Source organism: Cyanistes caeruleus, chromosome 4 (assembly GCF_971803275.1).
Source record: "Cyanistes caeruleus chromosome 4, bCyaCae1.hap1.1, whole genome shotgun sequence".
Classification (NCBI taxonomy): domain Eukaryota; kingdom Metazoa; phylum Chordata; class Aves; order Passeriformes; family Paridae; genus Cyanistes; species Cyanistes caeruleus.
In genome coordinates, this window is record NC_141704.1 from 253,347 (window position 1) to 267,928 (window position 14,582).

General features: G+C 68.0%; 2 protein-coding genes across 2 annotated transcripts in view; one reads left to right on the forward strand and one right to left on the reverse strand.

The window, feature by feature from the left end:
• Positions 1-391: 391 nt before the first annotated feature.
• Positions 392-6,381, forward strand: IRF5 (interferon regulatory factor 5). The gene is made up of 9 exons (XM_086886227.1): positions 392-496; positions 1,827-2,000; positions 2,588-2,774; positions 3,049-3,101; positions 3,192-3,219; positions 3,296-3,577; positions 4,442-4,831; positions 5,158-5,276; positions 5,354-6,381. Exons 2-9 carry the CDS (start codon positions 1,830-1,832, stop codon positions 5,585-5,587), a joined length of 1,464 nt encoding a protein of 487 aa, XP_086742353.1. The 5' UTR covers positions 392-496; positions 1,827-1,829; the 3' UTR covers positions 5,588-6,381.
• TNPO3 (transportin 3) overlaps positions 6,158-14,582 on the reverse strand; it is a 34,617-nt gene continuing 26,192 nt past the window's right edge. The window contains exons 14-23 of the mRNA XM_086886222.1: positions 14,298-14,374; positions 14,018-14,078; positions 13,028-13,168; positions 10,248-10,364; positions 9,791-9,885; positions 9,523-9,679; positions 8,934-9,101; positions 8,101-8,213; positions 6,955-7,045; positions 6,158-6,878 (exon numbers count right to left, since the gene is read on the reverse strand). Coding sequence (XP_086742348.1) covers positions 6,985-7,045; positions 8,101-8,213; positions 8,934-9,101; positions 9,523-9,679; positions 9,791-9,885; positions 10,248-10,364; positions 13,028-13,168; positions 14,018-14,078; positions 14,298-14,374 — 990 coding nt within the window. The 3' untranslated portion in view covers positions 6,158-6,878; positions 6,955-6,984. The remainder of the gene's footprint in view (positions 6,879-6,954; positions 7,046-8,100; positions 8,214-8,933; positions 9,102-9,522; positions 9,680-9,790; positions 9,886-10,247; positions 10,365-13,027; positions 13,169-14,017; positions 14,079-14,297; positions 14,375-14,582) is intronic.

The window sequence follows — 14,582 nt, forward strand, 5'->3', positions numbered from 1 at the left end:
CGGGAGGGGACACGAGTGGGGACACGGGCAGGACACTGGGGGACAAGGAGGGGGGAGCCGGGGGGGGGGACACGTGGGGACCACAGGGGGAGGACGGGCACGGAGGGACGCGAGAGGGGTGACACGAGGGGAGGGGGTCCCGTGGGGACACGAGAGGGGGGACACGAGGGGAGGGGGTCCCGTGGGGACACGAGAGGGGTGACACGAGGGGAGGGGGTCCCGTGGGGACACGAGAGGGGGGACACGAGGGGAGGGGGTCCCGTGGGGACACGAGAGGGGGGACACGAGGGGAGGGGGTCCCGTGGGGACACGAGAGGGGGGACACGAGGGGAGGGGGTCCCGTGGGGACACGGGGGCCCGGCCCACGCCCGAGGCGTGTCGGTCCCGGGGCGGTCCCGGGGCGGTCCCGGCCGGTCTCGCCCCACGCCCACGCCCGGCCCCGCGTGCGGAAGCTCCGGGCCAGAAGCGGCGGCCCCGGGACCGGCCCCGAGCGCAGGTGGGAGCCGGGGCCGCTCCCGGTGGGCGCGGGGAGTCCGCGGGTGGGTCCCGTGGGGAGGGTCCCGTGGGGAGGGTCCCGTGGGCTGGGTCCCGTGGGGAGGGGCCGTGGGGAGGGGCCGTGGGGAGGGTCCCGTGGGGAGGGTCCCGTGGGGAGGGTCCCGTGGGGAGGGGCCGTGGGGAGGGTCCCGTGGGGAGGGGCCGTGGGGAGGGTCCCGTGGGGTGGGTGCCGTGGGGTGTGTGCCATGGGGAGGGTCCCGTGGGGAGGGTCCCGTGGGGAGGGGCCGTGGGGAGGGTCCCGTGGGGAGGGGCCGTGGGGAGGGTCCCGTGGGGAGGGTCTTGTGGCGGGGCGATGCTGAGACGTCCGGGAAGAGCCTCGGGGACACGCGGGGACAGAGCCCGGTCCGTGAGTGGGGACGGCTGCCCCGGACACGCCGTGGGCCGAGGACGGGCCCGTCCGTGCGACACTCGTGGGCGCTGCCCCGCCACGGGGGGACGGGCGGGGGGGACACTCGAGGGGAGCGGGGGTGTCTCCCCTCGCCCGGCTCCTGTGACTGCACAGGGACCACGGCCGGGACTTCCCGTGTCCCCGTGTCCCCCGTGTCCCCGTGTCCCCTCCGTGTCCCCCGTGTCCCCCGTGTCCCCCGTGTCCCCCATGTGTCCCCCGTGTCCCCCATGTGCCCTCCGTGTCCCCCGTGTGCCCTCCGTGTCCCCCGTGTGCCCTCCGTGTCCCCCGTGTCCCCGTGTCCCCGTGTCCCCCGTGTCCCCGTGTCCCCCGTGTGCCCTCCGTGTCCCCCATCCCCGTGTTCTGCCCTGTCTCTGTGTCCCCTCATCCCTGTCCCGTCTCTTCACGTCTCCCCTGTGTTCCTCCTCCCTTCTCCATGTACCCTGTCCTTCCACGTCCTCGTGTCCCCACCGCGTCCCCCCATGTCGCTACGTGTGTCCCCATCCCCCGCGTGTCCCCTGTGTCCTCCCCTTGTCCAGTCCGTGTCCCCCGTCCTGTGTCGCTCAGGTCCCCTGTTCATGTCCCCCCCGTCCTCCCCACATCCCACATTCCCCGTGTCCCTCGTGTCCCTCGTGTCCCTCGTGTCCCTCGTGTCCCTCGTGTCCCCTCCCCTTTTCTGTCCCTGAAGCCACCGCAGCTTCTGCTTTCGGGGTGTGGGTGACGCCCCCCAGCAGCCTCGGGGGAGACGGAGCTCGGGGGGGCTCCCCCACCCTGCTGGCCCTGAAAGCGGAACCGGGGCCCCGCACGGTCCCTCTGGGGGCCCCGGTTCCTCTTCCCGGGCCGAGGGCGGCCCGCGGGGTCACCGGGTGCCCGCTGGTGTCCCCAGGCCATGGACCCCCCCCGGCGGGTGCGCCTCAAGCCCTGGCTGGTGGCCCAGGTCAGCAGCCGCCGCTTCCCGGGGCTGCACTGGCTCGACCCCGAGCGCCGCCGCTTCGTCATCCCCTGGGGACACGCCACCAGGAACCCCCCGGGACCCCAGGACCACGACACCATCTTCAAGGTGACACCGGGGACACGGGCTGGGAGTGACGGGGGGGACGTGGCATGGGGACAGTGCGGACACGGGGACACGGGATGGGGGTGATGTGTGAGAGGGTGACAAGGGGGACACGGCGTGGGGACAGTGGGGATATGGGGGACAAGGGACAGGAGTGGCAGGGTGATGGGGTGACAGTGGGGACACGGCATGGGGACAGTGGGGATATGGGGGACAAGGGACAGGAGTGGCAGTGCTGGGGTGACAGTGGGGACATGGGTGGGGACATGGCTGGGGATATGGGGGACAAGGGACAGGAGTGGCAGTGCTGGGGTGACAGTGGGGACATGGGTGGGGATATGGGGGACAAGGGACAGGAGTGGCAGTGCTGGGGTGACAGTGGGGACATGGGTGGGGACATGGGTGGGGATATGGGGGACAAGGGACAGGAGTGGCAGGGTGCTGGTGACGAGGGACACAGGGTGGGGGGGTGACGAGGATGATGGGGGGACACGGGACGGGTGGGGTGGGGTGGCGGAGCCGGGACGTGGGGATGGTGGAGGGAGGGTCGCGCAGGCTGGGGGGGGGTGCCGGGCCTGAGCCCCCCCCAGGCGTGGGCGCAGGAGACGGGCCGGTTCCGGGCCGGGGACCCGCCGGACCCCCCGCGCTGGAAGGCCACCCTGCGCTGCGCCCTCAACAAGAGCCGCGAGTTCCGGCTGCTGCTGGACGGGCCCCGCGGCTCCCCGGCCCAGCCCTTCCGCGTCTACGAGCTCTGCGAGGAGCCCCCCGGGGCCGCAGGTACGGGGGGCTCTGGGGAGGGCCCCGAGTGCCAGCACCTCACAAGGACCCACGAGTCCCCCACCCCCACAAAGCCCCAGCACCCCCGGAGGTCTCAGCCCCCCAGCAGCCCCCCAGCAGCCCCCCGCACCCCACAAAGACCCAGTGGCCCCAGAGACCTCGCCCCACACGAGGGGCCCACCCCATGGGAAGCCTCAATGCCCCTCGAGTCCCCAGGACCCCTCAATATCCACCCCAGCACCCCCAGTTCCCTCTGCCCCTCTCTCCCTTGCAGATGGGGGGGACGAGGATGACAATGGCTGCAGCGGGGAGGAAGATGTCAGCCAGGTATCTGGGGGGGCTCGGGGTGGGGGATCCCCAAACCGGGGACACCTCAGGGGTCTGGGGGGCCCCTGTAACGCCCGCTCTGCCCTGCAGCTCAACATGACATCCCTGAGCATCGATGGTGAGTGGGGGGCATCGGGTGGGTCGGGGTGCCAGGGGGGTCGGGCTGCACCCTCTGACCCCCCTCTCTGCTCCAGACACGCAGCACGGGGGGGACCTGCTGCCCCCCTACTCCTGGGCCAAGGAGGAGCCCCCCCCCTTTGCCAGCTGCTGCCCCCCGGGGGGCCCCTTCGGGCCTCCCCCCCCGGTGCTGCTCCAGGGGGAGGCGGGGGGCACCCGCGGGGTCCCTGAGCTGCTCCCCGGCCCCCTCGCTGAGACGGGGCCCCCCCTGGCCCCCCCGGGACCCCCGTCCACCTGCCCGGTGGCACCGACAGAGCAGCTGATCCCGGACCTGCTCGTCAGCCCCCACATGCTGCCACGTGAGGAGTGGGGGGCTGGGGGTCCGTGGGGGCGCTGGGTGGGGCGGTCACGGGTGCGGCCGGAAGGATTGGGGTGACCGTGGGGCAGTGGGACAGAGGTGGCCATGGATGTGGGGTAGCCATGGGATGGAAGGGGTGGCCATGGGGTGGCCATGGGGTGACTGTGGGGTGGTGGGACAGAGGTGGCCATGGATGTGGGGTAGCCATGGGATGGGTGGGGTGGCCATGGGGTGACCGTGGGGTGACCGTGGGGCAGTGGGACAGAGGTGGCCATGGATGTGGGGTAGCCATGGGATGGAAGGGGTGGCCATGGGGTGGCCATGGGGTGACCGTGGGGTGACCGTGGGGCAGTGGGACAGAGGTGGCCATGGATGTGGGGTAGCCCTGGGACAGAAGGGGTGGCCATGGGGTGACTGTGGGGCAGTGGGACAGAGGTGGCCGTGGATGTGGGGTAGCCATGGGATGGAAGGGGTGGCCATGGGGTGACCGTGGGGCAGTGGGACAGAGGTGGCCATGGATGTGGGGTAGCCGTGGGATGGATGGGGTGGCCATGGGGTGGCCATGGTGTGACTGTGGGGTGGTGGGACAGAGGTGGCCGTGGATGTGGGGTAGCCATGGGATGGATGGGGTGGCCATGGGGTGACCGTGGGGCGGTGGGACAGAGGTGGCCGTGGATGTGGGGTAGTCATGGGATGGATGGGGTGGCCATGGGGTGACCGTGGGGTGGCTGGATTGGGGTGACCGTGGACACAGAGTGGCTGTGGGATGGATGAGGGTGGCCAGAGGGTGGGGGGGCTTGGCCAGCTGCCCTGGAGTGGCCCTGGGGTGCTCCCTGGCCCCGCTGACCCTGCGGCCCTCCGGCAGTGACCGACCTGGAGCTGAAGTTCCAGTACCGGGGCCGCCAGGTCTGTGCCCTGACCGTCAGCAACCCGCACGGCTGCCGGCTGTTCCACAGCAGCCTGGAGCCCACGCGGGAGCAGGAGGAGCTCTTCGGGCCCCTGACGCTGGAGCAGGTGCCCTTCCCTGCTCCCGACGCCATTCCCAACGAGAAGCAGCGCTTCTACACCCACCAGCTGCTGGACGTGCTGGACCGAGGGCTCATCCTGGAGCTCCAGGGCCAGGATCTCTTCGCCCTCCGGCTCTGCCAGTGCAAGGTCTTCTGGACGGGGCCCTGTGCCGCTCCCCGGCCCGGCCCCAACCCCATCCAGAGGGAGAGAAGGACCAAGCTCTTCAGCCTCGAGGGCTTCCTCAACGGTCAGAGGGGAAGGGGGGGTGGCCCTGTGTCCCTGGGGGGCGATGGATTGGGACAGAGAGGTCAGCTGGGGTGGGGGGACACCAGACACATGGGCACTTGGTGGCACCAGGGGGACAAAGGCAGGATGGAGACATCAGCTGGAACAGTGGGGACACCGGGTAGGGGGGGAGACAGCAGGTGGCACATGGGGACTTGGAGGAATGGGGGGCCAGAGCTGGGGTGGGGGTCACCAGGGGCTGCCCTCAGTTGTCGTGGGGGGGGTGGTGGTGGCCCAGGCAGGCGCCAGGCCCCGTCCTGTCCCTCACCTCGGCCTCGGGCCCCGCAGGCCTCATCCAGTTCCAGAAGGGACAGACCCCCACCCCGCCCCCCTTTGAGATCTTCCTCTGCTTCGGCGAGGAGTGGCCGGACCAGAAGCCCAAGGAGAAGAAGCTGATCACGGTGCAGGTGAGGGGCCGGGCCCCGCGGTGGTCCCGGGGCGCTCGGGGGTCCCTGCCCGCGGTGACGGCCTGCGGCTCCCGCAGGTGGTGCCGGTGGCGGCGCGGCTGCTGCTGGAGATGTTCTCCGGGGAGCTGTCCTGGTCGGCCGACAGCATCCCGCTGCAGATCTCGCACCCCGACCTCAAGGACAGGATGGTGGAGCAGTTCAAGGAGCTGCACCAGCTCTGGCAGAGCCACCAGCGGCTGCCGCCGGCGCAGCCCCTGCCCGGCCCCTCCGCAGGGCCCTGGGCGCTGCCACCAGGGCCCCTGCCCCACTGAGGGGACACGGTGACACCAGGGCCCCTGCCCCACTGAGGGGACACGGTGACACTGTGGCACTGCCGCCGGGGCCCCTGCCCCACTGAGGGGACACGGTGACACCGTGGCACTGCCCCACTGAGGGGACACGGTGACACCTGTGGCACTGCCACCAGGGTCCCTGCCCCAGTGAGGGGACACGGTGACACCTGTGGCACTGCCACCGGGGCCCCTGCCCCACTGAGGGGAGATGGTGACACCGTGGCACTGCCCCACTGAGGGGACACGGTGACACCTGTGGCACTGCCACCGGGGTGAGTCACTCCGTGGCCCCATCCCTGTCCCTCCCCCTGTCCCCAGGCCCGTGTCCCCGTGAGCAGCAGCCCGGGGTGCCCTGCAGGGGACGGGGACGTGCCCTCGAGCGGGGGCAGCGGAGGAGCCGGAGCCGGAGCCCCCTCCCTGCATTCAGGGGGAAACAGCTGGAAAACAGGAGCTGGAGCCCCCAGGGCCAGGGGCACCCAGTGCTGGGGGCCGGGGGCACGAAGCAGCCTCAGCCCTGAGAAGAACCAAAGGAACCTTGGGAGGTTTTAATTTATTTTTTCAGTTTTTTGATGTTTTTTATTGTCTCGAGATGGCTACACACCCCCGGAGGGAACCGCATGCGCCCGCCCGCCCTGCCCGCACTCGAGCCACCGCCTCCTACCCCAAATCAAACCAAAGAAAACCCCAAAAAAGGGAAAAAAAGAAAAAAAAACCAAACAAGAAAACAAACTAAAAAAGCAGAAGAAAATAAAATATAAATCTCTATTTGCAGAGTCCGTCCCGCCTGTGTCGTCTCTGGGAGTCAGCACCAGGCAGGCCACGGTGGGCTCAGGGGGGCGGCGCCCCAGGACCCCCAGCCTGACCCCCCATCTTCCTAAACAATTTCTACTGTTTGTTTTTCGTTTGTTTCTTTTCCTTCTTTTTTGTCTCCGTTTCACAGGAAGTTTTTCTACTTCTTTTTCTGCCGGGCGAATCCGAGTGGACGCGCCTGGCTCCGGTGCCTGGTGGGGTTGCAGTTGGGTTGGGGGCTGTTCCCGGGGGTGTTCCCGGGGGGCTGTGCCCGGGGGGTGTTCCCGGGGGGTGTTCCCGGGGGTGTTCCCGGGGGCTGTTGGCCGAGCTCCGGGCCATGAGGCCGCCGGGCAGGCGGGATCCCCGAGCCGTCCTCCCGCGGCTCCGGACTCCGGGATGCGCTGGAGCGGGCGAGAGCCCTCGGCTGATTGTGGGACACATTCTTGGGTTGCTGTTTCCTGTCTTCTCCTTCAAGACATTCCTGGCAGGAGCAGGGGAGCCTCAGCCCTTTGTCCCCGTGTCCCCTGTCCCGGGGGGGCGGCAGGGCCGGGCCTTACCTGGGAGACAGGAGCCGTGTGGAGCCGGAGCTATCGGAACAGGCGGGTGAAGTCCCTCAGAGCCCAGCAGACTTGTTTACATTCCTCAGCACTGCAAGACAAGGGGTGACATCAGGGCTGACCCCGAGGGGACGTCTGGGACCCGGGGAAGGTGTCCTGCCGAGGGATGGGAGCAGGGAGCGTGGCAGCTGGGCTCCCAGGGACAATCACCAGGGCAGCAGGAGGCCAGCACTGTCCCTGGAGGAGAGCCGTGTGCCACCAGGGTGGCGGCTGGCCGGGAGGAAGGAGCTGCCCCGGCGCTCTGGGACAGACGGAGCCGGGCACAGGAGCCGAAGTTCCCAGAGCAGCCGGGAAGGGACGGGCCCGGGCAGGGCCTGGCTGCTGCAGCCAGTGACTCACAGGGACGAGGAGGTGGCTCGGGAAGGGCTGGAGGCTCCGCAGGGATCGGGCCAGGCAGAAAAACCCGTTGGGTGACAGCAAAGGCACCGATGTCCCCCAGGGCTCCGTGTGACCCCCAGGGCTCCGTGTGACCCCCAGGGCTCCCTGTGACCCCCAGGGCTCCGTGTGGTCCCCAGGGCTCCGTGTGACCCCCAGGGCTCCGTGTGACCCCCAGGGCTCCCTGTGGCCCCCAGGGCTCCCTGTGGCCCCCAGGGCTCCGTGTGGCCCCCAGGGCTCCCTGTGACCCCCAGGGCTCCGTGTGGCCCCCAGGGCTCCGTGTGGCCCCCAGGGCTCCGTGTGACCCCCAGGGCTCCCTGTGACCCCCAGGGCTCCCTGTGACCCCCAGGGCTCCGTGTGACCCTCAGGGCTCCCTGTGACCCCCAGGGCTCCCTGTGACCCCCAGGGCTCCGTGTGGTCCCCAGGGCTCCGTGTGGTCCCCAGGGCTCCGTGTGGCCCCCAGGGCTCCGTGTGACCCCCAGGGCTCCGTGTGACCCCCAGGGCTCCGTGTGGCCCCCAGGGCTCCGTGTGGCCCCCAGGGCTCCGTGTGGCCCCCAGGGCTCCGTGTGGCCCCCAGGGCTCCGTGTGACCCCCAGGGCTCCGTGGGCTGGCACAGCCCAGCAGGGTGAATGGCACGGGCAGCGCTGGGGCTGCTGGAGGCCAGCCTGCAGCAGGGAGCTGGTGCCAGCTGCAGACCCCGGTGCCGCTCACCTGGTCACCTGCTTGTGGAAGTCGGTGAGCTGTTTGTGTGTCACCTGGATGGCTCCGCCCGTGGTTTCCTTTGGCAACCCCTTCAGCGAGTTCTCCAGCCAGCGGCAGAACGTCTGTGCCAGGGAAAGGGAGGAACCCGGAATGTGGAGCCCGGCTTGGCTCCCGGGCCCTGCCTCGGCAGAGCTTCGGGTCCCACGGGTCCCTCCTGTCCCCTGGGGTCCCTCCTGTCCCTCTGGGGGTCCCTCCTGTCACCTGGGGGTCCCTCCTGTCCCTCTGGGGGTCCCTCCCGTCCCTCTGGGGGTCCCTCCCGTCCCCTGGGGTCCCTCCCGTCCCCTGGGGTCCCTCCTGTCCCTCTGGGGTCCCTCCCGGCCCCTGGGGTCCATCCTGTCCCTCTGGGGTCCCTCCCGGCCCCGGGGGTCCCTCCCGTCCCCTGGGGTCCCTCCCGGCCCCGGGGGTCCCTCCCGTCCCCTGGGGTCCCTCCCGTCCCCGGGGGTCCCTCCCCTCCCTCTGGGGTCCCTCCCGTCCCCTGGGGTCCATCCTGTCCCCTGGGGTCCCTCCCGTCCCCGGGGGTCCCTCCCGTCCCCTGGGGTCCCTCCCGTGCCCTGGGGTCCCTCCTGTCCCTCTGGGGGTCCCTCCCATCCCCTGGGGTCCCTCCCATCCCCTGGGGTCCCTCCTCTCCCTCTGGGGTCCCTCCTGTCCCCGGGGGTCCCTCCTCTCCCTCTGGGGTCCCTCCCGTCCCCGGGGGTCCCTCCCGTCCCCTGGGGTCCCTCCCGTCCCCGGGGGTCCCTCCCGTCCCCTGGGGTCCCTCCCGTCCCCGGGGGTCCCTCCCTCACCGGGCGGTCGATCTGCATGATCTCCCAGAGCACCTCGGCGACGTCGGGCAGGGTGTAGGGCGGGAGGCAGAAGCAGCAGGTCTGCAGGAGCTGGTTCACGAGCTGCTGCCCCAGCTGGGTCATCACCTGGTTGATGAGCTCCTTCCGCACGTCAAAGTCCTCCTCGTGCTGTGGGAGGAAGGAGAAGGGGGTGGGCAGAGCCTGGGGACAGGGACAGCCAGCTCCTGGGGACAGGGACAGTCTGCTCCTGGGGACAGGGACAGCCTGATCCCGGGGACAGGGACAGCCTGATCCTGGGGACAGGGACAGCCAGCTCCTGGGGACAGGGACAAGCTCCAGGCAGCTCCCAGAGCTTCTCTGCCAGCAGCAGTAGAGAAACCAGGGGGGGCTTGTGGGGACAACAGGACGGGGCTGATGAGGACGATGGGGCTGAGGGGTTTGGAGCAGCCTGGGACAGTGGAAGGTGGCCCTGCCCATGGCACGGGGTGGAACTGGATGGGCTCTGAGGTCCCTTCCCACCCAAACCATCCCATGGTGACACCCCCAGGCAGGAAGAGCCTCCTGAGGAGCGTCCCCACGCGTCACTCACGTCGTTGGCCACCCCAGTGTGGATCAGATCCCGCAGGAATTTCATGACGCTGCAGTTGGCGTCCCGGTGGTCCAGGGTGGTGGCAGCGATGGCCCACTGCAGGATGGGGATCATCACCTGGCTGCGCAGCAGGGTGACGGGGCTGCGCTGGATGAACCTGCCCAGGGGGACAGACGGACGTCAGGGCCAGCTCCTGCCTCCTCCCCGCTCCCCTCGGCGAGAGGGGCCGCGTGTCCTGCGGCCGGAGGTGGCAGGAGCGCGGGGGCACCTGGCTGCCAGGCGGAACAGGTCATCCACGGTGTCTGGGTGGTTCTGGAGGCCGTTGGGCTGCTCGAGGAGCTGGAAGGTGGGGATGCAGAGAGCCTGGGGAGAACAGGGATCCATCCATCAGCACCTGCCTGGGATCGCTCCTCCAACTGCCCTTCCCCACATGGCCAGGGCTGCCCCATCCCTGGAGGTGTCCAAGGACAAGCTGGAGGGGGCCTGGGACAGCCTGGGACAGTGGAAGGTGTTCCTGCCCACGGATGGGCTCCAAGGTCCCTTCTCACCCCAGCCAGTTTGGGATTCTGCATGGATTGGGTGTCAGGGGAAATTCCTCGCGGCCAGGGCTGTCCAGCCCGGGCACAGCTGCCCAGGACAGCGCTGCATTAGGGATTTAGCAGCTGTGTGCATGTGGCACTTGGGGACAGGGCCAGCGGTGGCCCGGGCGGTGCTGGGGGCCCCACCTGCAGCATGTCGAGCAGGCCCTGCCTGCAGCCCTCCTCCATGCCGTACTCATCCACCAGGATGCTGCCCAGGTAGAGGAAACAGGAGTGCTGGTGCTCCCGGTACACATTCACCATCTGCGGAGACAGGAACGCTGCACGGCCACCGCCTGACGCCACAACCCTGCCGGCCCGAGCCAGGGGCAGGAACAGCCCCAGGAACAGCCCCAGGGAACAGCCCCAAGAACAGCCCCAAGGAACAGCCCCAGGGAACAGCCCCAAGGAACAGCCCCAGGGAACAGCCCCAAGGAACAGCCCCAAAGGAACAGCCCCAAGGGAACAGCCCCAAGAACAGCCCCAAAGGAACAGTCCCAAGGAACAGCCCCAAGGAACGGCCCAAAGGAACGGCCCCAAAGGAACAGCCCCAAGGAACAGCCCCAAGAACAGCCCCAGGGAACAGCCCCAAGAACAGCCCCAGGGAACAGCCCCAAGAACAGCCCCAAAGGAACAGCCCCAAGGAACAGCCCATCTCCGTGCTGAGGCTCCCCGAGCCAGCATCACCTCCCCGTGGAACCTCCCCCCTGAGCCCGCGGTGAGCAGGGAACAGCCGGCTCTGGGATCCAGGGATCCTCCCTCAGGCTGGGGCAGCTCTGCAGGGAGCTGCAGCACGGCCACACAGCTCACACAGACACAGACAGGTGTTAAACACACCCACACACACCCACACACCTCTGCAGGGAGCTGCAGCACGGCCACACAGCTCACACAGACACACAGACACACACAGACAGGTGTTAAACACACCCACACACCTCTGCAGGGAGCTGCAGCACGGCCACACAGCTCACACAGACACACAGACACACACAGACAGGTGTTATACACACCCACACCCACCCACACACCTCTGCAGGGAGCTGCAGCATGGCCACACAGCTCATGGATCACACACACACACAGACAGGTGTTAAACACACCCACAGGTGTTACACACACCTCTGCAGGGAGCTGCAGCACACAGCCACACAGCTCACAGATCACACACACACACACACAGACAGGTGTTAAACACACCCATACACACACCCACACAGCTCTGCAGGGAGCTGCAGCACGGCCACACAGCTCACGGATCACACACAGACAGGTGTTATACACACACACACACACCCATACACACACCCACACACCTCTGCAGGGAGCTGCAGCACGGCCACACAGCTCACAGATCACACAGACACACAGACAGGTGTTATACACACCCACACCCACCCACACACCTCTGCAGGGAGCTGCAGCATGGCCACACAGCTCATGGATCACACACACACACAGACAGGTGTTAAACACACACACACACACACACACACCTCTGCAGGGAGCTGCAGCACGGCCACACAGCTCACAGATCACACAGACACACAGACAGGTGTTAAACACACACACCCACACCCACACACCTCTGCAGGGAGCTGCAGCACGGCCACACAGCTCACAGATCACACAGACACACAGACAGGTGTTAAACACACACACCCACACCCACACACCTCTGCAGGGAGCTGCAGCACGGCCACACAGCTCACAGATCACACACACACACACAGACAGGTGTTAAACACACACACCCACACACACACACCTCTGCAGGGAGCTGCAGCACAGTCACACAGCTCACAGATCACACAGACACACAGACAGGTGTTAAACACACACACCCACACCCACACACACCCACACACCTCTGCAGGGAGCTGCAGCACAGTCACACAGCTCACAGATCACACAGACACACAGACAGGTGTTAAACACACACACCCACACCCACACACACCCACACACCTCTGCAGGGAGCTGCAGCACGGCCACACAGCTCACGGATCACACACACACACACAGGTGTTATACACACAGACACACTCACACACACACGGGTGTCACACACACACACACACACTCACAGGTGTCACACTCACACACCTCTGCAGGGAGCTGCAGCACGGCCACACAGCTCACACAGACACACAGACACAGACAGGTGTTAAACACACCCACACACACACACACAGTCACACACTCACACGGGTGTCACACACACACACACAGACACACACACACACACTCACTCACTCACTCACACACAGTCACACACAGTCACACACTCACACAGTCACACACCCTTCTAGCATGCCCCACCTCTCCCAAAGCCTCTCTCCTCCCCGGGGTTTATGCTGGAATTCCCGAGACTGCCAGGATTCACTTCCCAGTGCCCACGGCCCCCCCGTGACCCGAGTGAGCCCCCGAGGGCCAGCAGTGTCCCCCAAGGTCCCCCCGAGGGCCAGCAGTGTCCCCCCAAGGTCCCCCCGAGGGCCAGCCGTGTCCCCCCAAGGTCCCCCCGAGGGCCAGCCGTGTCCCCGCAAGGTCCCCCCGAGGGCCAGCCGTGTCCCCCCAAGGTCCCCCTGAGGGCCAGCAGTGTCCCCCCAAGGTCCCCCTGAGGGCCAGCCATGTCCCCTGGGGTCCCCCTGAGGGCCAGCAGTGTCCCCCCAAGGTCCCCCTGAGGGCCAGCCATGTCCCCTGGGGTCCCCCTGAGGGCCAGCAGTGTCCCCTAGAGTCCCCCTGAGGGCCAGCCGTGTCCCCTGGGGTCCCCCTGAGGGCCAGCCGTGTCCCCTAGGGTCCCCCTGAGGGCCAGCTGTGTCCCCTGGGGTCCCCCCGAGGGCCAGCCGTGTCCCCTGGGGTCCCCCCGAGGGCCAGCCGTGTCCCCTGGGGTCCCCCTGAGGGCCAGCCGTGTCCCCTGACCCCACCTGGGTGACGAGGGGCTGCAGCAGCGCGGCCGAGCCCTTGCCCACGCAGCGCACGGCGAAGCGCAGGCAGCGGCAGCAGCGCTCCACGATCCGGTTGTCGGCACTGTGCTTGTTCAGGGTCTCCGACAGCACCGGCCAGATCTGGGCAGGACGGGTGACACACACACAACACCTGAGCCTGGGACACCCCGAGCCCCAGGACACCCGGATCCCAGCCTGGGGGTGTCACACACACACACACACACACACACACACACCTGAGCCTGGGACACCCTGAGCCCCAGGACACCTGGATCCCAGCCTGAGGGTGTCACACACACACACACACACACACACACACACCTGAGCCTGGGACACCCCCACTCCCCAGGACACCCAGATCCCAGCCTGGGGGTGTCACACACACACACACACAGACACACACACACACACCCCCGAGCCTGGGACACCCCGAGCCCCAGGACACCCAGATCCCAGGGTGGGGGTGTTATACACACACAACACCTGAGCCTGGGACACCCCCGAGCCCCAGGACACCCAGATCCCAGCCTGGGGGTGTCACACACACACACACACACCTGAGCCTGGGACACCCCGAGCCCCAGGACACCCAGATCCCAGCCTAAGGGTGTCACACACACACACCCCCCTGAGCCTGGGACACCCCCGAGCCCCAGGACACCCAGATCCCAGCCTGGGGGGCAGCTGAGGGAGAAAAGCTTTCTGGAGGAGCCTGGAGCAGCTCATCCCCTCCAGTGCAAACGGGACACGGGCAGGGAAACTGAACACGTGGGACATTCCCAGAGCCAGGGCCCCTTCCCGAGGGTTGAAGCCTCAAATTGCCCCTGGACACCCCAATCCTCGCTCCCAGGAGGGACAGGAGTGTGCTGCACAGCTCCCCTCCCGTGCAGCCCTGGGCTGTCCCACACCCCAGGTACCCCCAGGTAGAGCTGGGAACCCCCTCCCCACATCCCAGCCCTTCCCACGCACCTCCTGAATGACTTTTTGGCACGGGTGGACCTGGCCGTTCTCGACAATGGGGTTGGTGTGTCTGTGGGGACAGCCAGGGTTAGGGGGGTCTGGGACCAAAGCCAAGGGAAGGGCTGGAGCCGCGGGGAGTGGGCCAGGAACCGGCCTGGGGGCACCTCGGCAGCTGGAGCCCGGGGCAGCAGATTCCAGCCCGTTCCCCAAGGGCTGGGAAGGAGGAGGAGGAGGAGGAGGTGCAGACTGAGGCTGCGGGGGAGCAGCAGGGCCCCGGCTCCCTCCTCACCTGAAGATGACGGCGAGTCGATCCAGGGGCACTGTGGGGTCTGAGGAGAGGCCATTGCTTGGCTCCTGGGAGAGCAGCTGGAAGAGGAAGGACAGGATTTCAGGAGCACAGGTGGAGCTGGACACCAGCCCCACACCTCCCCAGGTGGGGCTCGGGAGGGCTCAGCCCTGGCCGTGCCCAGTGTGGGTGCTGGGCTCTGCCCCATGGAACAGGATGAGAGGGAACGGCCTCGAGCTGTGCCAGGGGAGGCTCAGGATCCTGGGGAAATTCTTCCTGGCCCTGCCC